This window comes from Lepidochelys kempii, chromosome 1 (assembly GCF_965140285.1).
Source record: "Lepidochelys kempii isolate rLepKem1 chromosome 1, rLepKem1.hap1, whole genome shotgun sequence".
Taxonomy (NCBI): domain Eukaryota; kingdom Metazoa; phylum Chordata; order Testudines; family Cheloniidae; genus Lepidochelys; species Lepidochelys kempii.
Genome location: NC_136380.1, coordinates 311,446,490 through 311,468,375, shown reverse-complemented (window position 1 = coordinate 311,468,375; position 21,886 = coordinate 311,446,490). Strand labels below are relative to the sequence as shown.

Below are 21,886 nucleotides of genomic sequence, written 5' to 3'. Positions count from 1 at the left end.
CATGTTTAAGAAGGATGAATTCAAACTGGAACAGGTACAGAGAAGGGCTACTAGGATGATCCGAGGAATGGAAAACTTGTCTTATGAAAGGAGACTCAAGGAGCTTGGCTTGTTTAGCCTAACTAAAAGAAGGTTAAGGGGAGATATGATTTCTCCCTATAAATATATCAGAGGGATAAATACTGGAGAGGGAGAGGAATTATTTAAGCTCAGTACCAATGTGGACACAAGAACAAATGGATATAAACTGGCCACCAGGAAATTTAGATTAGAAATTAGACGAAGGTTTCTAACCATCAGAGGAGTGAAGTTTTGGAATAGCCTTCCAAGGGAAGCAGTGGGGGCAAAAGATCTATCTGGCTTTAAGATTAAACTCGATAAGTTTATGGAGAAGATGGTATGATGGGATAACATGGTTTTGGTAATTAAATATTCATGGTAAATAGGCCCAATGGCCTCTGATGGGATATTAGATGGGTTGGGATCCGAGTTACCCAGGAAAGAATTTTCTGTAGTATCTGGCTGATGAATCTTGCCCATATGCTCAGGGTTTAGCTGATCGCCATATCTGGGGTCGGGAAGGAATTTTCCTCCAGGGCAGATTGGAAGAGGCCCTGGAGGTTTTTCGCCTTCCTCTGTAGCATGGGGCACGGGTCACTTGCTGGAGGATTCTCTGCTCCTTGAAGTCTTTAAACTACGATTTGAGGACTTCAATAGCACAGATATAGGTGTGAGGTTTTTTGCAGAAGTGGTGGGTGAAATTCTCTGGCCTGCGTTGTACAGGAGGTCAGATTACACGATCATAATGGTCCCTTCTGACCTAAATATCTATGAATCTATGAATAGCCACAAAAACAATACTTTGAAGACAGACCATTTTCCAAAAGTTTTTGAATAGGCACAAGAGATGTTTGTGCCAGGACAGAAGGAGAGTGCCAGGACAGAGAGCCTCTGGGAGGCAGGTTAGGTTAAAACGCTTCAGAAAAGTGAATTCCACAACATACCTTCTTTGTTGAAAACATCCCTCAATTTTCCCTCCCAGTCTGTCCCTTGACAGAGCCCATCCTGACCTTTCTTTTGCACTGGGAGGCAAAACACAGCGGGGGAAATGGCATGGCTGGAGGGAAGAGTGTATTATACAAGGAGAAGGGGAATATTCTAGGATGGGCCAGGACAATGGGGAGAAGTCTATTTGGGCATGATGTGAGTTAAGAAGCAGAAGCAGGAAGGGAGTAGCTGGTTCCTGCTAGTGAGCAAGAAGATGAATTAGGGTTTCAGTAAAGGCCACTTAAAAGCAGTAATCTCATTGTGAAGGGTTAAAAAATTGATGCTTGACATGACAGACTGTAATGACTGTTTCAATTTATTGGGGTCTGTTAGATCTTTCTTTGTCCATCTATTAGCAGAACTGGTCAAAAATGATATAATTTTCACAACAAAATTCATACAACATTTCAATAGATTATTTTCCTCAACATTAGAAATTTCTATGAAAAACTGTGTCAAAATGTTCAGCCAGCTGTGTCTATTCATGACCATTGCGGTGTCTCTTTTCAACCTGGTTGCTATGGCAGTCACCATGTCACTGTGCATGACAAATTCAGTAAATGATTTTTTTTTACCTTTTTAGAGTGGTACATTTTGAAGTAGAAAAATGATTGGCCCATATTATCCCCATCTTCCTTGATACAGCTACTCTTTTAAATACCAACAAACTTGGAGTTTTTGGAAATATGGTTTTAAAAAATATTTATCTCCATTCAGAACTTGCTGAGACCAGAATTATAATAACATTTAAAGTGACTCTCTCTGGAATGTTTTTTACAACTCATCTTTTCTGAGATTATTTTAATTAAGTATTTTGCTGTATTAATTGGAATACCTACATGAGGGTTGGGGATGACTCTTTTTAATCCCTTGAGCTGCATGGCCATATATTGAGCCCAAGCCAATAACCCTTGTATGCACAGAACTCTCATCTATTTCACTGGGGTGTGGGTGTGTAAAGAGGTCTTGCACTGCAGTAAATGGTCTCCTTACAAGGGGGTGGGGAGGAACTTGTGTGGCTTAGGACACAGGAACTAAGAGAGAGAAGACTGGGAGCCAGAGTCACTAACCTGCTCCTGTGATGCAAAATGGTCTCAATCTGAATTTAGCCGCCCCGTTTAGAGGAGTTTATGACTGTTGGGCATCACCTGAGTAGTGCAAAGCAATCAGACTGTTCTAATTAATCTGTCTCTGTCTGATTTGTTGCTTAGAAATGGAGGGCTACAACATCTGGAAATATTTTGCCATTGTTTTGATTCCAGTGATGCATTAATTTAATTTGTCAGCAAAATGTAGATACAGAATTTAAAATAACATTTAACCCCTGGTCCTACTATGCTGGGTAGAAAACACATAAAGTCTCTTCTGAGCCAAAAAAAGTTGCCCAATTCTGTGTTGATTGATTTAGGATATCACTTTAGTAGTGTTTTCATTGCTACAATATCTCACTTGATTTTTAAAAGACAATAGAGAATTGTCACAATCTCTCTCTTTTATGAAAGTGGTTCCTCTGAACCTATGGAGTCTAGAGAGACCCTATTCAGTGTAACTATTCACAAGTTAACACTCAGAAAATAGAAAGGCAAAGAAAGCAGACTTATTACTAATGTTTTGGGTAAGAGGAAATCTGCAGAATTTCCAGGTTGCTTATCTGAAGTCTGAACTTTCCGGCAATCAGCTCCTTCATAGCCCTGATAACAGTGACAGGTGAATTTCTGTGACATTACTTCCAGGTCAGTACTTGATGCTTCTCCTCTGACTGTAAATTCTTGGTCCTCTGAAGCCTCTATTTTGAAGTTTTTAGGATTTAAATGAAGGTAATCCAGAGCTTTCCATTTTCTTCGTATACATCTCCCGTTATTCTGACAAAGATGGTTGCTGCACACCTCTGCTGCTTTGGTCACATTGATGATGTAGACCCCTAATTCAGTAGCAACAAATTGTTTCACCTTTGTGCAGTTGCCCTTCAAAAGCAGAGAAAAAAACTTAGCTGACGTGAAACTCACTAGTCTGTATTCTTTGTTCAAACTGAGAAATATGCAAAATGTAAATAAAAAGCTTTACAATTGGAGCTAGAATTAGATTATTAAAATTGAAATTATGTTGACTGTCTAAAATAGTACTAGATACATACACTAAGAGATTGTTCATTTTAAAAAATAACCTGATAGTGTCTCATTAAGATCTTTGAATTTGATTGGAGCCACAGCTCTGTGTTCAAATGATTGGCTTCAGCAATTGATCTCATTACTGACAACTGAGCATATCTACTTTACTCCTGAGGGAATTCAGCGCCAATGCACATGTGCAGAATTTATGTCCCCCACAGATTTCTTTGCTTCCCCGCAGAAAAAATGGCTTTTTGATGGGGAAGCAAAGGGAAGCCACAAGAGCTGTCATGCGACCCTCCCCAGCAGTATGTTTCAGGTGCCCAGGGCAGTCAGCAGAGAAGTAAATCACTATGGGGCAGCGGGTGGGACTGGGGAAGACCCAGCTGGTGGCTCCTATCCTGCCCAGGGCTCAGCTGCTAGTCCTGGCTGGGCTGGGGAGGACGGGACTTCCTCTTCCCCTGCATGGCATCCAGAACCGGGTCAGACTCACCCCCAGATTTATTCCCTTGGCTGTAGGAAGCTCTGCAAACTCCCCTCCCCCCATGCTTCCTGCACCCATCTTGCAGGGGGAGGGATCACTGTACAGGGAGCTGCTCCTGCATCCACCCAACCCCTGTGGATCCAGACCCCCTCATACCCAGACCCTTTTACCGATCCTTACCCTCCCCCCGCACTCAGAACCACCCCCCACAATGAGTCTCACTCTCTCTCCTGGACCACCCCAATGAGCCATCCGCACCTAGATCCCCACCATATCAAGCCCCAACCAGCTGCACCTGGACCCGAACCCCATTGAGCCCCACTCCTCCAGCATCTGGACCCTCCCCGCACTGAACTCCCCATATCCGGACCCCCGTGCCAAGCTCTATCCCTCCCAGACCTCTCCTGCTGAACCCCAAGCACTTTCATCCCACTGCAGAGTCCCATTACAGTTTCACCCAGAACCCCCCAACAAGCCCCCATGCATCCAGATTCCCCTGCACGCAGACCCCCACTGAGCCCCCTGCACCCAGATTGCCCCACACAGAACCCTCTCAATCCATATCCTGGACCCCCCATACTAAGCCCCTCCACGCTTGGATCCTGCCTTGCTGAGCCTGCCTGCCCACACCTGGTGCACCTGGCATGGAAGGGCAGGGCCCTGGGGTGTTTCTGGGACAGCCCTGGTTCTTGCACTATGTAAGGGTTGGATGCAACCTCACCACTGAGTCCATGTACCGGGAGGGGGCGGGGAGCTACACATTGATCTCCCACCTCTGTGCAGCCAGTGGCCTGTGATCCCCAGTTCCATTCTGGAGGTTCCACATTTATTTGACAAAAAAAATTGCAGAATTTTGCAGAATTTTAAAATACTGTGTGCAGAATTTTTAGTTTTTTGGCATAGCATGCCCTCAGGAGTACTACTTGCACCTAACAACCTTTTGTTCCTGTTACATCTACCAGAGTCGTAGTAACTAAAAAGACGTGCCTCACACACCTTTCACATGGTAAAAATTTATGCCCAGCCTTCTGGAAGCTAAATTTCCATGTTACAGAGTTAAAACGCCAGCCCTTTTGTCCTTTACATGTGCAGGCTTAACATAATATAAAGCAAAACCCCTACATCATGGGTCCATGTACTAGTCTAGATTTATGAGTCCACATGCCTAAATGAACACATCCCATAACCAGCCAACTCCTTCTGAAAATTCCAATTAATGGATATTTTAGGAATACCCAAGGCCACCTGCCCTGCCTGACTGGTTTGCTAATAAGGCTTTGGCTGACTTCCTGCAGCTCTGTAAAACCTGACCCGGATTATGGGTATTCAGAACACTTCTCCAGAATCCCTGCTGCCAGCCACTGACTTCCCTTCCCACCCATGGTGGCCTATAATTAGGAGAATAACCTGTTCAATCATGAAAAATGTGCACATTCCCTCATGATCTTGATTGGGTGGCTAAGGGGACTGTATGAGCTATCACACCCGCTGGAATTCAGAACTCAAAGGAACTGATGTATTTGGAAAATGTTGTTCATACAACGGAATTAAGATATATGCTGTGCTAATACATTTGAATTAGCATTATGGCATTGACTTACCTCTGATGATGTTAAATTCATATCTCCCCAAATAACAATTCCTGAAGCTCCCAAGGCGGCACTCTCTCCAATAGTGCTAATAAGATCTTGCTACAGTGAAAACAATAATGACATCACTGTCAGTCTAATTTATTGCTTTCACAGTTTGTGGTTATTAAAGCCAGGCAAGTGTTAGTGTTAAACAAAATGTAAAGCAAGGTAAGTGTTATACAAAACTCACAGGGCTATAAGGATTTCTAGTCCAGACAAAAATAGAATCTTCTTGATATTTTATTGAAAACACTGTGCATACTTCTTATTGCATTCATCTCTCATTTTATAGTATGTGTCATAGTGATAGCTCACAAAGGGCCAGCTCTTCAGCGGGTGTTAATAGACATAGCTTTATGGACTTCAATGGATCTAGACCATAACTTCTGAAAAGATCTAAATTGCTACTCAAATAGGGGTGGGCTCATGATGCAAAATTGTATCTCAGATCTGGAACATTCCAAAGACTTGGGATGTTTGGATCCAAGGTTTTGTTTCAACCCTTTAGGATCAGGCTCATCTAGCGAATATTTCTTGGGTGGAATGTCAAGAGAAATACTTTCTGTTTCTGATGGCATGAGCGTGGTGCAAAGTGTATCTTCTTTCCTCACTTGTCTATGTAGATATATATTAAACATATTTTAAAGAAGATTCATTTTAAGAAATTGTTTTCCCAGAAGCCTTAATTTTCTGGATACAAAGATAATTAATGAATATCATTAAATAGATCCTTGCAAAATTTACACTAATTGTTGGCATGGTGATGGGGAATTACTGAATTTTTCAAGTGAACCATCAAACCAGGAAAAATAATTTTATTTTCATTTACGTTGGCAATAGTATAGTATTATTTACTACATAGTGTAGTACATTTACTAAAAGTCCTGATGGGTTGGGTTTTTTTACATGAAAACTCCTTAAACAGTTCAGCTAATAAATCTCTGCTGAAAACTAGGGAGAAGCAGCCACTTCTGTACACCAATCAATTCCAATCTTTGTCAGATTTAGAAAAATGTAATTCCAAGTCCAAGGTCATGCATTGGCCTCACTTTTTTTCAGTGTGAACTCCTTCAGGCCTTCATATAAGATTAGCAGTTATCATGAATGGACAGCAAATTCAAGGATGGAGAAGACTGGCATTGTATAACTTAAATGAAAGAGAAAGTATGACAATTTGGGAATCTGTCTATGTGAATTTATAAATTCCATTCTGATTTTATGTTTATATCCTCATCAATGTCTTCTACTGTATCCTTACATCATCCCTCTGGTGTCAAAGGAAGGGAATGTTGCACCTGGGGATCTGTCCCTAAATGGAACAGACATTAAGGTCCATCAACAATAGCCTGGCCCTAGTAGAACAATGGAGACAACCAGCCAAAGACTATTGACTTGCTAATGACTCCAGTAGGCTGTAATAAACATTGGGGATGTTGAAGGTCACAATACATTGAGGATTGGATGGAGAATGAAAAACTGCAGGGGAAGTACATGAAGAGTTAAGATGTTAGGAGCTTCTTCTTAGAGGGCGACTCACTACAAGAGGAGACCAGAACCAGAAGGCAAGACTGGGCAGAAGGAATGGGGGTACAGGCAGATCCTGGGTTCCCTGAAAGATGCTGACTAATAATAATACCTAGTTCTTTTATAGCACTTTTCATCAATAGATCTCAAAGCACTTTACAAAGGAAGGGTAAGGAAACTGAGGGAGGGTCTTATGTGCAGGAGTTTGTTATTTTTCTACAGACCTATATATCTCTTGTGCTTATCTATCAGTAAGGTATATGTGTATGTTTCAGAAGTTCCGTACCCAGGAGGGTAAAGCTCTGGAGACGGCATGTGAGCTACTGGGGAGACTTGGAAGGGCCATATTGGTCTTGGTGGTCTAACACAGTTAGGCTGTGAGGTCCCACATCCCAAGAAGGTGTACAAGCCTTGGACTGTGTTCCTTGGGAATGTGCCTGAAAGGCTCATATGAAGTATAGTGGTAGTGACAAGCTTTCAAGCTACACAGAGCTCTTCTTCAGGTCTGGGAGAGGTACTCAGAGTGTCTCAGCTAAAAACAAGATAAAACAGATATGCTAAACTATTTAGCTGTGACACGCTTAGTACATTTCCCAGACCTGTAGAAGGTCTTGTCTCTCTCACCAACAGAAGATGGTCAAATGAAAGATGTTATCGCACCCACCTTGTCTTTCTAAAAGGCTTGTGTGATGGGGTGTTGGCTTCACACTGGCTTGTAGGGGGTTGGTAGAACCCTAGGGAGGCTGTGCGAAAAACAGCCAATAGAGGAGGGGCTATGAGGAGCAGCTAATCAAGACCCAGCAGGCCCATATAAAAAGAGTTACAGGGAAGCGTGGGGTCAATTACTCCTGGGAGCTCAAGGAGGAAGGACTGGATGCCTTGCAGGTAGAAGGAAGCTAGCACCCTGGACAGAGCAGTGCTGGACAGGAAAAGGGGAGCGAGAGGGAGCTTCTGGCTGGCTGCTAGGACTGGCATGCTGAGGCCCTGAGGTTAGGGCGTTGAAGGTGCTGGGGCTGCGGGGAAGTGGCCCAGGGAAATATATTGAGGAGTTGGAGGGGAGGCAACATGTGGCTGCCAAATACAGGGTCCTTGGGTCAGGACCCAGAGTAGTGGGTGGGTCCAGGTCTCCTACCCCAGCCACTGGGGAAGTGGCTGCACTAGAAGTTAAATTCCCCCAGAAGGGGGGATCACGGACAGTGACACAGCTGGAGGGCTGAACCACGAAGAGGATGCTGTGATTCCTGAGGCTGTGAGAGGGGTTGCAGTCTGATGGTGGAGATTGGATGACACTGTGTAGACTGCTGATGGGGGGTGTCAACCTCAAGCTAATCCCCGAGATGGCCAGCAGGAAGTGCCAGCCCATTGTGGTGAGTGACATGCACTGGGACAGCTTGTCTTTATACTGCTCAGACTCTGTAAACTTAAAAACCTGTGGGAGCCAAGGTTTGGGTCTAATACAGCAACCTGGTGGCTGTCGCTAATGTGGAGTTACAAGAAGGTTATATTTGTTATTTAAAAGAAGAATATTATCTTTTTCTGAGAGGATCTCTGTACCCAAAAGAGAAGAATGGTCTCGTCTAAGGCCCTGATCCTGCAAACACATACACATGTTTCACTTTAAGGATGTCGTCCTACTGGCTTCAATGGGACTGCTCACATGCTTAAAGTTAGGCACTTGACAAAGTCTTTGCAGGGTTGGGGCCTGGGGCAACAACTCCCACGTTTGAAACCCGGCTCCCATATAGACTACCTATGTGGTACTGGGCAAGTTGCTTAACATCTCCTCCTCAGTTTCTCTCCTGTAAAACGTGAATAATACCTACCTAACAGCTGTGAGAATTAGTTAATAGCTGTATAGTGCTTTGCAGAAGAAAAGCATTTTGTGTTAATTTAACCATTTGCATTCCAGCTAAATAAAATCTGTAAAAATTCTCTAGTTTTGTCATTGCCAGACAGGAATATAGCACAGTGCTGAACTGGAGAAAAATATATACATTACAAAAATGTTAGAGAGACAAGGTGGATGAGGTAATATATTTTATTGGACAAAGTTCTGATGGGGAGAGAGACAAGCTTTCAGCTTACACAGAGCTTTCAGAACCAAACAGAAGTTGGTCCAGTAAAATATACAACCTCACTCACCTTGTTTCTCTAATATCCTGGGACCAATATGGCTACAACAACATTGCAGATTTTTTTTTAAGTGTCTTTCAGATTGAATGTTTACTGATGAACTTTGGCTGTTTTAAAACATGTAGTCACAGGGCCAGCCCACAACATTTTGGCACCTGAGACCGGGAGCTCAAATGATGCCCCCATGTCCCCTCGCTTGGGCCAAAACTGTGAAAGGTCTCAATTCTGCCTTCTTCCTGTTCTACTCTTCTCATGGTACTGCTCTGCTACCTACCCCAATAAAGGAGAACTAACAACTTAAAATGCCTTGTTCAAAAATTTTATGTAACACTTAACTTTCAAATGCCTGAACATCAAATGTAACTTTTTTTGTCTGCATAGTAAACAATGGCATTTTTATCTGTTTGAATAATCAAAGTGGTGCTTTCCTTGCCTTCTTGGTTGCAAAGATTTGAACTGCTTCTCCACTTTGTCACCATTGGGTATTTCACGCCAGTAATGTGTTGGATGGAAACTTCTATTTTCATTGTCTTTGGGGAACATGAAGTTTTACACTTGCTATGGCCCTTCCTTGCTGTACAAGGAAGTCCCTCAGGCTATTGCTCAAGTGGGTCCACAGTCCTGGATCATCTAGACTAAAGGAACTTAACTCAGCAGCAGCTGTTTCTTGCACCTCCACCACACTCTTCTCTAATCTACACTTTTCTTCAGGAATGTGCATGGTTACATCCATTTGAGATGGAAATATGGAGGCTGCAGTAGCTGCCAAGTCACCTGCACTCTGACTAACTGGAAAATCAGGCATCTCCTCACCACTCACATCCTCACTGGGGCCGGAAGTCTCACCGTGAACATTTGTGTCTATGTATCTCAAGAGAGCTCCTTCCTGCTTAGATAGAAAAGCTTCCTTTGCTTTCTTTCTTTTTCTGAATGCTGCCCAAGAGGGGCGTTTTCTACTTTCACTCATGACTGCTGTTTTGTGCCTCTCAACACTGGCTCTCAACACTCAGTTGAAGGGGACAAATAAGCAGGCTGGTAGCAGGGCCTGAGTGAGGGAAGATATCAGCGTCTTAAGGGCCTAACTGGCTCCTACTACTTCAGTTGACTGCCTGTTCTCCTCAAATGGGTTCAGGGAAGCAGCAGGAAAGAGGAAGCTCCCTGAGAAGCTGGTGTTAATCAGTCCAGGCTCCACGCGGTGCTAGAGAGGTACATAAGAGGCTCCTCATCCTCTCTCTCCCTGCAGCTCCTGCTGCTTTCTGTTATTCCCTCTCACCTCTTCTCCTGCTGGCTTGTTATGTGCCCTCTTTCCTCCAGCACAGCACTTCACCATCTCTGTGCATCTAGAGCAGAGAGAATACATACGTACCAGCAGCAGACACAATTTTCTACACTCTGGGTCCTAGTGGCCACCCCCCTCCACCCAATACACACATAGTCTGGCGCCTGAGGCGGCCGTCTCATGGTAAGGCCAGCCTTGTGTAGTCATTTAAACAATAATCAGCAGAGTAGACCCATATACAAGCCTTTACAAACATACAAAGCATCTCTGCAATAATGATGGTTAGATCGCTTAAAGCAGCCTCTATAACTCCTAAAATTGGCTTACCTTAGAAAGAAATAATAAAGGATCATCTCGGTAACTTAGTCTAGTATAGACAAACACAGGCAGAGCATAATCATGCGATGTCATGGAGGAGATCCTCATGGACTCAGTCACCCTAAATTGTGAGAAACGTAATATGTTTTCACTGTTTCCAAGGGTTTTCTTGATGCCAATGGAAGGATACAGAGCTGCACTGCTATCCCAGAGCCAGGAAAGTTCATTGTTCCTCAAAACTTCACTCTCTGGGCAGGAACCAGTGTAGTCCTGGTCATGGAAATTATAATTGTGGCAATCAGGGTATAAATAGTATCCCCAGAGGCCCAGAGGTCTGCTTTTAATCCCTAGCTCAATTGTCTCCTTCATGAAAGCCTTTGCACTTTCTTCAAAGGAGAGTTTGGCCAAATGTTCAATGTCATTTGCTGAAATATTGCCTTGCGTTTCAGAAATGAGCTTCCGTGACTTTCGCCTGTAAATGTCTTTTGTGTTCCAGTTGCGTGCCCACTGAGGCCTCCAGTATTCCCAGTCTATGACAGCTAATCCTTTAAAGTCCTCAGCAGGAATGTAATATTGAATGTCTTGGCCAGCTTTTTCCAGATGAGTTTGCAAGCTGAAGTTTTGAGGTAGGCCACCATTTACAGGGATTTCCTGCGGTGTGTACCATGGGTAGTATCCCAGTCTATTCACATAGAATAGAGTCACATTCTGCCCTCTTGCTCTGGCCAGTGGGCTTCCAATCACATGGAACATTTTCAGGTTCAGAGTTATGTTATATTTCAGTGAGCATTGATCTGTGGGTGCATTCCAGGCAGCAATAAAAGGTTTTCTTTGGAAAACTAGTGGTTGGGCTGGTTTCATTGCAAATGTGGAACTCCAAATAAATGTAATCTGTCGCCACACCATGAGCTGAGCCAACTGGATAATATGTAATAGTATCCCACTTTCAAATAGTATTCTCATGATGTAAGAGGCTACTGTAGAGATCTCCTAGTTCAATATTGTCTGCAAAACATAAGAAAGGGGGCATTATTTGTTCTTTACACAGAATTAGAAATCTGAGGTATTTCTAAGGCATTTGCAGCTGTAGTACCTGAGAGCCAAAATGTACATGCTACTTTACAGACAAACTAAAAACAATGGGCCAGATTCTCAGCTGCTGTAAATCAGTGCAGCATTGTGGAAGTCAATGGAACTGTGGCAATTTATAGCAGCTGTAAATCTACCCCAATAAGCCATATCCTGATCTAATTGAAATTAATAGTTTTGCCATTACTTCACTGGAACCAAGAGTTGTCTTCCTGTCCCTGCCCTTAAATATTTACAATCCAAATTACCCACATTCATCTCCCTTTCAAACATTTTTTTTTCCTTTGGAGACGGGCAATCCCCAGAAAGTGGATTTAGGGCCAAATTCTGTTCTCAGCTACTCTATGCAACCCTCTTAACTTTAGCTTGGGTTGATTTAACTTTAATGGGAATGTAGGAGTACAGTTGAGAACAGAATTTGGCCCGTGCATTTTAATGTTAACTTAATTTCTCCTGTGCCTGACACAGTAATCTTGTCGTAAATATTTTGCATTCTTACATGGTTACTATGAAGAACTGTGGGCAAAGCGAGGATGTTTGTAATTATTTTTAACAGTAGGAAAGAATGAGTAATGAAGTTATTTTCAGTTTGGAAGACAATAACCCTAGCCACTGCTTATCCTGGGGTCTATTCAAGTACTCTCACTACAGTATGTCCTCTCTCATTTTCTTCTGCCCATACTTGGTGCCTTTGCATAACATGAGACATCCTTAAGCTGGCTGTCCGTGCACTATCATATTAAAGTTCAGCTTCTTGTTGCTTCCTTCAAAGCTCTATAGCTCTGCCCCTCCCTAATTAAGTTGTGTTGTTTCCACCTCCTCTGCTCTGCAGATGTTCCCATACTCATCCACCTGTTTGTCAGCTTCTTGCTTAATTGCCTCCGTGTCTTGTACCACGTGGTCCCATCCCCATATAAGTCCCTCTTAAAGACCCCCTTTTGCAATGCTGCCTACAGTGAATCTAGTTGACTTGTATTAAAAAGTCCCTATCTCTTGTTCCCCTTCCCCTAATCTCTGCTTAGCTATCTATCTCTCCTTAGACTGGGATCTGCTTCAAGCAGGAACCATCATTTCTTCTTGACTGTTTGGAAAGTGCCTAACACATCGTGGGTGCTAGCATAAACTAGTAATTATAATTGGTTTATTGCTCAACAAGCATTCAGGTTGTCATTTCTTGACCTCAGAATAGAAACTCAAGCATGCTAAACTCTACACATCCAGATTAACCCATAACTAGGCCCTAGGCAAACATACAATTCTGAGCTCCTCTACTGGCCAGCTAAACTAGATACTCCCACAGTATGGATACATTTATATTAACCTTGTCCTGGCCAACACAGCTACAATAGTGATCTATAAACCCAAGCATGTCTGGCTTCCACTGCACAGATGTAGCTTAGTTAACCCTGTCCTATAGTAACTGGCTGCATGGACATTGCCCTGTTAAACCCCTAATGTCCGCACCTCCAGGGATCTCTGCCACCCCTCTTCCACTGGCTCCTGTGTGGGCAGTCTGCAGTTCCCCATACTTGTAGCAGGTCTAGAGGCTGTCACTGAGTGACTCCTGTGGGCAGAGCAGAGGGTACATGGGCTGCTGGAAGCAGGATGAGGCCAGGCAGGCCTCTGTGGGGGATCCAGGGTGCAGAAGCTGGCCTCATGACAATGGCGAGAAGGAGATGCTCTGCCCACTCTGCTACCCACTCAGGTTTGGCCCAGCCACCCAAAAGGAGAGTAAATGGCATTTCAACCTACATGGGGCAGCCAGGACAAAGCTAAGCAACACTGTGACTGTGCACCAGGTCACAATGCCACTCCTTCATATTCAGCCTGGCCACACTTTTATCATGAGGAAGGGAGGGCCAGGCCAAATCTGAGTGAGTGGCATCACCATTCAGGGCCATAGTGCCACTTAGGTCAGGTATTTGCTTAGTTTGCCTATGTGTTTGCCTGTTTATATTGTAGCCCAAAGGATTAATCTGCTTGCTTGCATAGATATCTTTTCTTATAAGTTTAAGTATTTGATGTACTGTAATAGATTTATAGATTCATATTGAAAATAAGTTTGTCTGTAATGCAAGAGACCTACAGGCCAAAAACCTATATGTTAAGCTAAGGCAAAGTTAGTATATCTATATTAGGACCTTTTAACCCGAAAGTAAAGTTGACCTTCATCTTGTTACCCAAATAGATAAAGTACCCACATCTTTACCTAGACCAATAGACAAGGAAGAATGGCATAGGGGTTTTTTCAAAGTTGTACCCACAGATTTAACAAGTACCCCACAAAAAATGGATGTGCATATGTGCCTGTCATTGATACGCATATACATACTAGCCTATGGGGTAAGTGTACCTTAACATTTCTGTGGGGGAGGAATGAAATTTGGGCATAAGAGGAAGGATTTCTAGCATTTGTGCCCTATAAAAGAGGTGACCCACCTCGCTATCTTCTTCTTCATCTTCAACTCACTATCAATGCTATCCATCTACGACAGCTAGTAATTATTAATAGGCTATACTTATTTTCTTTTCAAACTTTAAGTTCCAAGGGGACTAGGCTAAGCTTGGTTCCCCTAAACATTTATTCTCAGTTTTGTTTGTTAGGTTTTTAATTTTAAGTTAAGTTAAATAAGTTAATTCTAAGGCAGCCTTGACAGCTCTTCACATTAGTTTCCTCTGCAAGAGGTGAGAAACCGGAACCGCCAGAGGCGAGGTCCTGTGTCTTTCAACACCAGGTTATCAAAACAGGGTGTGAGTATTAACCAAAGTTTTCCAGCACATAATATTGTATTACCATATGTATCTCTTAAATAACAGTAATACAATTGTAGCTTTGTAACTCTAACTATTTTACCATTTACTTACTATTTCATGGATTTTAATAAAAAGTCTTTATAACTATATATGTCTCAGTGTGAGCTTCCTGTCATAGAATCATAGAATATCAGGGTTGGAAGGGACCTCAGGAGGTCATCTAGTCCAACCCCCTGCTCAAAGCAGGACCAATCCCCAAGTAAATCATCCCAGCCAGGGCTTTGTCGAGCCTGACCTTTAAAATATCTAAGGAAGGAGATTCCACCACCTCCCCAGGTAACGCATTCCAGTGTTTCACCACCCTCCTAGTGAAAAAGTTTTTCCTAATATCCAACCTAAACCTCCCCCACTGCAACTTGAGACCATTAGTCCTTGTTCGGTCATCTGGTACCACTGAGAACAGTCTAGATTCATCCTCTTTGGAACCCCCTTTCAGGTAGTTGAAAGCAGCTATCAAATCTCCCCTCATTCTTCTCTTCCGCAGACTAAACAATCCTAGTTCCCTCAGCCTCTCCTCATAAGTCATGTGTTCCAGTCCCCTAATCATTTTTGTTGCCCTCCGCTGGACTCTTTCCAGTTTTTCCACATCCTTCTTGTAGTGTGGGGCCCAAAACTGGACACAGTACTCCAGATGAGGCCTCACCAACGCCGAAGAGAGGGGAATGATCACGTCCCTTGATCTGCTGGCAATGCCCCTACTTATACATCCCAAAATGCCATTGGCCTTCTTAGCAACAAGGGCACACTGTTGACTCATATCCAGCTTCTCGTCCACTGTAACCTCTAGGTCCATTTCTGCAGACTGCAGCCGAGCCATTCGGTCCCTAGTCTGTAGCAGTGCATGGGGTTCTTCCGTCCTAAGTGCAGGACTCTGAACTTGTCCTTGTTGAACCTCATCAGATTTCTTTTGGCCCAATCCTCCAATTTGTCTAGGTCCCTCTGTATCCTATCCCTACCCTCCAGTGTATCTACCTCTCCTCCCAGATTAGTGTCATCTGGAAACTTGCTGAGGGTGCAATCCACACCATCCTCCAGATCATTAATGAAGATATTGAACAAAACCATCCTGAGGACCAACCCTTGGGACACTCCGCTTGATACCAGCTGCCAACGAGATATGAAGCCATTGATCACTACCCGTTGAGCCCAACAATCTAGCCAACTTTCTATCCACCTTATAGTCCATTCATCCAGCCCATACTTCTTTAACTTGCTGGCAAGAATACTGTGGAAGACCGTGTCAAAAGCTTTGCTAAAGTCAAGGAACAACACGTCCACCGCTTTCCCCTCATCCACAGAGCCAGTTATCTCATCATAGAAGGCAATTAGATTAGTCAGGCATGACTTGCCCTTGGTGAATCCATGCTGACTGTTCCTGATCACTTTCCTCTCCTCTAAGTGCTTCAGAATTGATTCCTTGAGGACCTGCTCCATGATTTTTCCAGGGACTGAGGTGAGGCTGACTGGCCTGTAGTTCCCTGGATCCTCCTTCTTCCCTTTTTTAAAGATGGGCACTCCATTAGGCTTTTTCCAGTCGTCCGGGACTTCCCCGGATCGCCATGAGTTTTCAAAGATAATGGCCAATGGCTCTGCAATCACATCCGCCCAACTCCTTTAGCACTCTCGGATGCAGCTCATCCGGCCCCATGGACTTGTGCTTGTCCAGCTTTTCTAAGTCCTGAACCACTTCTTTCTCCACAGAGGGCTGGTCATCTCCTCCCAATGCTGTGCTGCCCAGTGCAGTAGTCTGGGAGCTGACCTTGTTCGTGAAGACAGAGGCAAAAAAAGCATTGAGTACATTAGCTTATTCCACATCCTCCGTCACTAGGTTGCCTCCCTCATTCAGTAAGGGGCCCACACTTTCCTTGACTTTCTTCTTGTTGCTAACATACCTGAAGAAACCCTTCTTGTTACTCTTAACACCTCTTGCTAGCTGCAACTCCAGGTGTGATTTGGCCTTCCTGACTTCACTCCTGCATCCCCGAGCAATGTTTTTATACTGTTCCCTGGTCATTTGTCCAATCTTCCTGTTCTTGTAAGCTTCTTTTTTGTGTTTAAGATCAGCAAGGATTTCACTGTTAAGCCAAGCTGGTCGCCTGCCATATTTACTATTCTTTCTACACATCGGGATGGTTTGTCCCTGTAACCTCAATAAAGATTCTTTAAAATACAGCCAGCTCTCCTGGACTCCTTTCCCTCTCATTTTATTCTCCCAGGGGATCCTGCCCATCAGTTCCCTGAGGGAGTCAAAGTCTGCTTTTCTGAAGTCCAGGGTCCATATTCTGCTGCTCTCCTTTCTTCCCTGTGTCAGGATCCTGAACTCAACCATCTCATGGTCACTGCCTCCCAGGTTCCCATCCACTTTAGCTTCCCCTACTAATTCTTCCCCACTAATTCATAACCCCAAGGGTCCTTTGTAAATTCTGTGAAGCCTGATTCAGGACAAGAACTTTGATCTTGTGATCAAACAGGTTGGTGAGCCTAAAACCCATACTAATTAATATTAATAATTAATTAATAATATTAATTAATTGAAATTAATTAAAATAAATTGGCAAATTAAATCAATATTACTAACACACCCTAGATCAGGCTACAATCTGATCCCTATCACTGTTGTATTTGAGCATTCCATAATCTTTAATGTATTTATTCTCACTACACACCTGTGAGTAGGGAAATGCTATTATACCCATTTCACAGAGGCACAGATTTTCAAGAGCAGAGTAGGCATTTAGGCGTTCGACTCCTATTGAAAATCAGTGGCAATTGGACACACAAGTTCCATTTGTGCTTCTGAGATCTCCCACAGAGAGACTATGGCCCAGAGCCCAAAAGGTATTAAGCACCTAATTCCCATGGACTGGCCTAAGTGACTTGTCCAAGGTGTCACAGGAAGCCTGTGTAGAACAGGCTATTGAACACACGTCTCATGTACCACTGGCTAGCACCCTAACTACTCAACCATCCTTCCTTCTGGAAGCACAGGCCATCCTGCGTGCGAGACAGCTGTGCTGTTTTCACACAATATTCTGACAATTCAGAGAGAATCACAGAAGTTAGCAATGGGGATGTCTTATTAGAGGCAGCCAGTCCATCTCCTCGCACATACAGGATTGTTCCCTACTGTCAGTTTTCAGGTGTCTGGTGTAGTTTAGTGTTAAGCCCCCATTGGCAGAGCCATATCACTTCACTATTCTTCTCCTTCCAGGCCTTTTGAAACTCTAACTTGAAAATGTGTCACTGAAGATGATTTGGGTGCATACTCCATGTAATTCATCCTAACCATAGATTTTTTGCCACTAGATGTCATCATACACAAAACTCCATGGTATATGCTTTCTAATATAATACAAACGAAGGAGCATCAGTTTCTTGCAAGAACAGCTTACATATATCTTGACTTACATAGGTGAATAGCCAACCTAAGCCATCCCACTTACACATTAAATTGAAACATGGTTTGTTTGCTTTTCAACATACTTGAGTTTTGCCATCAATCTGAAGGGGCAATTTTCAAGGTTGCAACTTGTCACTGATTAGCACTTGTGTTCTGGGACAGGGTGAAGTCGGTGTAATTAAGTATATGGTCTCCTGTGTTTGGTATTTTTCTTCATCAGAATACCTTAGATTGCTGCTTAGGGAAGTCAGTATCTCTTACTGAATGTTGGGGAAAGAGGGCTAGCATTGCACTGTAACAGTGTGAGCGGATCAGCTGTAAACATCACCCTTGGGCTGAAACTTATCATAAAGGGTCATAAACAGAAGAATACTTTTATCCTGTCTTCTCTTTTGGAAATTGCTGCTCTTTGTGCCTGCTGATTGGCCCATCTGGAGGCGGGATGTAATATACACTTAGTTCATATTTTGTGTTACTGCATGAATGCATAAATAAGTTTACTCATTTTCGATTCCCCCCCACCCCCACCCCCCCATCACACTTACACAAAAACATCCAACCTCCAGGTGGGCTGAGAGTCTGAAGCTGTTCATTTGCAAACTGCCTACTAAAGTGAGGTGCCAAAGTCCTACTCTGCTGCCATTCTTATCTCTTACGTATACTTTTGGAGTCAATAATTAGTAATAAACTGTTGCAGAGTTACTGAGCACACAAGAACCTTTGTTTCTTCTTCTCCACTGGGTATTTCTGCCCATTGTGTGTGTCGTCTTATTACTGCTGGACACTAGAATGAATTTACCAATTAGGATCTGAATCCTCAACCAGTCCATGGCAGGTCTGTGAACAAAGTGACTACAGAAGCAGTCCACTCTGTCCAGTGTCTATCAGCAGGCACAAAGAGCAGCAATTTCCAAAAGAGAAGAGAGAATAGGTGTGTCTCCTATACCCCCTAAAACTGCAATAGCTAGAACTAAGCAAGAACTGGCCTGAAAAAAAAGAAGCTTTTGTGATAAAGAGGACATTAGTGTCACAAGATCTGAGTGTCCTGCTGTTAAATAAATGATGGCAAAAAAGTCTAGGCATGGATTAGATTATAAAAGCCCCCAAATTAATCTATAGTTGAGGGATTTATTTTCAAACCTCACCATTTATCCTGTAACAAAATTCTGTTCCAGTGATTTTACTTTATCCACATCAAGGGATTAGGAAAACTGCAGCTGATGAATCAATAACAGCAGGTTTTTCATGATGGGTGTAGGTGTAGTGGGGTGATGTTGGCTCATTGCATGGTTCTTGAAAAAGTGAATGCTAATTGGCTGAAAAATAGGCTGACTCCATACTTCAGCCAATCAACATCATTTTATTCATAAAGGTACACATTTTAAAAAATCACATACCATATGTGTAAAAATAAAATAACCCCCCGGAATTTAAATTATAATTAAAAATAATTCTTTCATCAAACTTTTATCTGCAAATTAAAAATGACATGCTCAGAAATATGAGGGGCTGATGCAGGTTTTGTTGAGTTTAAGTCATGCAGCGAGGGTGAATCTTGCCTCCTGCACAGGATTTAAAGCAGGATCTGAGGGGCAGTTGCTTAGGGGCTGAACACCCATTGTATGGTACAGAGCCCAGTGGCATAGGGGACCCAGGGAGGCAGGGAGTCAGAAGTCCACTGTCAGAGGTCAGGATACTAGGTCTGACCCAGGATAGCCATTCTATGTTCTTATGACCGTGCATTGCTATTACATTAACCCTATTACATTATGCTCTTTGTGCTGGGGAAATTCCCAGTGGGTAGATCCAGTTCCATTCTGGCCCCTTCTGCTACAGAAGCAGCATAACTGGGTTAAATACAGTCCAGAATCAGGGCCCATTGTTCTGATTTGTAGCGTGGACACAGATTTAACTGAATACATAGGGTGCAACGCAATGGCGAATCAGGCTCTCGGGGTATGTTGGCGTCTACACTGCAAATGAGAGGTGTGATCGCAGCCTGTGTAACAGACTAGTTTTGATGTTGCTAGCTTGAATAACCATATCAGTGAAGCTGCAACACCACGGGTGGCAGGACAGGCTATACAAACCCATCTTGGCTATGTACTCCAGCAGCTAGCTCAGGCTGCCACAATTTCACTGCTCTTGTTAGCTGAGCTACCTAGATCAAAGCTAGCCTGGGTGTGTCTACATGTGCTGCAGCCACACCTCTGATTGTAGCGTAGACATATCCTCCATGTCCTCCTTTCCTTACAGCGCTGCAACTGCCAGAAGGCAAGAGCAAATACCAATGGATTTCTGTGTATTTTGCTCTCCCACCATTATTACTTACAGCATTTTGAACTTTGTTGAATTGACTGCTCTAAAAATGTTTCTCTTCTTGTTTGTGTTCCTGTTCCTAGTTATATGGTGAATCTCAAATGAAAATCATGTAAGCAACTCTTGTTGTTCCTCATATGGTCATTAGCAGAAATTAAACAGAAGTTTATCACTGTTTAATAGTAACGGGCTGATTCTCCTCTCACTTAGCCCCTGTAGAAAACTGGTGTAAATCATCGACTCCAGCAGACTTATTCCTGATTTGCACCAGCATCAGAACAGAATGAGGTCTGAAAGCTTTGAGTAATTCAGAATGCACTCCCACGTGAGTGATTATAGCTTGCATCTAAACACAGCAGCCTTGGATGTCATTCCTTTCTTCCTACTCCAACAGACTGAAAAAATGTAACTTGCAGGTTTTCTCCCACTTGCTGCATGTTGGATTAGCACTAAATATTATTGTTGAGAGAAATGTAACAATTCCCCTTTGTCAGATGAGGGGATTATGGTAATTATTTTGAACCTGAAATCATGTAAACCTCTGTAAGCCTAGTGTACAGAATTTATTCTTACCGTGGGTTTTTTGAGCAAATCTATCAAGCTATCCCAGTTGTTGTGCACATCTGCTGTGCATTCTTTCTGTCCATGTCTCTTCAAAGTACTTGAGTCTAAACATAAGGAATTGGGGACTGTTGCTGGCCAGCCTCTGAGGGCTTGGTGACTGAAAGAAAGGAACCGTATAGTTCCAGGCTAAGAATAAAAAAGTGAAAGAGGAAGGGAATGATCTGAGGGTGAATAGACAAAGCATATGTGAACATTTGAAGCCAGATCCCCACCTGGTGTAAATATGTGTAGCTCCACTGAAGTCAGGAATGCTGCACGAATTTCAATCCCTGGGGCTTTGCCCCTTGAAGAGCAGAGAAATCATTACAGAACTGCAGGAGGAGCTCATATTCTGATAATTGCGACTTGAGAGTGTTTTCTATTAAATATGATTAGGAAAAAATTCAAATGAGGTTTTTAATACCTTTGGGATAGATTCACAAAGGTACTTAGGCACCTAAACCCTAAATCTCAGTTTAGTCCCAGTTTCAGGTTCCGCTGCGATCCACAGACCTCCCACTGAGCCCTTTAGGCACCTAAACTCACGTGCTGCCTAAATTTTCAGGGTAAATTCTTTAGGTGCTTCAGCAGGAGACAGGCATCCAAATGACTAGAGAGAGAGGCAGCAGTGGAGACAGGCATTCACCAGCCTATCTCGCATGCATGACTCAGTCCAGTAGGCATCCTCAGAGGCAGCTGACCAGATCAGGTCCCACCTTATAACTTTTAGCTCAGTAGTTAGAACACTTACCTTGGATGTGGGAAACCCACAATCAGTTCTTTCCTCTGTGCCAGAATGGAAGAAAAGAGACCCCTGGTCAAATCCTATTTGTTAGGAGAAGGCTCGAACCACTGAGCTATGGAATATTGTGGTATGGGACTGTCTATGTTTTTCCTGTTGAAACTGTTCCACTGTGTGTAAATAACTAAAGAGTCACTAAGCAGGTGGACTTGACCCTGGGTTTCCCATCTTCTAGGTCAGTGCCTTAACCACCAGGCTACAAAGTCGTTCTAATTCTGTCTCTTGCTGGCCCAATGACTATTTAATTCTTTAATCCACAGTGCAGCAGCTTCAACAGAGATTCTGAGGAACCCCTCCCACACCAGAGTGTCCCATAGGCATAGCTCCGTGGTTAA

At 43.2% G+C, this 21,886-nt stretch overlaps 1 protein-coding gene across 1 annotated transcript; it reads right to left on the bottom strand.

The window, feature by feature from the left end:
* Positions 1–2,600: 2,600 nt before the first annotated feature.
* On the bottom strand, positions 2,601–11,385 carry LOC140910503 (hyaluronidase-4). Its single transcript, XM_073341588.2, has 3 exons — positions 10,534–11,385; positions 5,241–5,330; positions 2,601–3,011 (listed from the first exon to the last, which is right to left on the bottom strand). The coding sequence occupies exons 1-3, from the start codon at positions 11,383–11,385 to the stop codon at positions 2,601–2,603; spliced, it is 1,353 nt and encodes a 450-aa protein (XP_073197689.1).
* Positions 11,386–21,886: the final 10,501 nt, after the last annotated feature.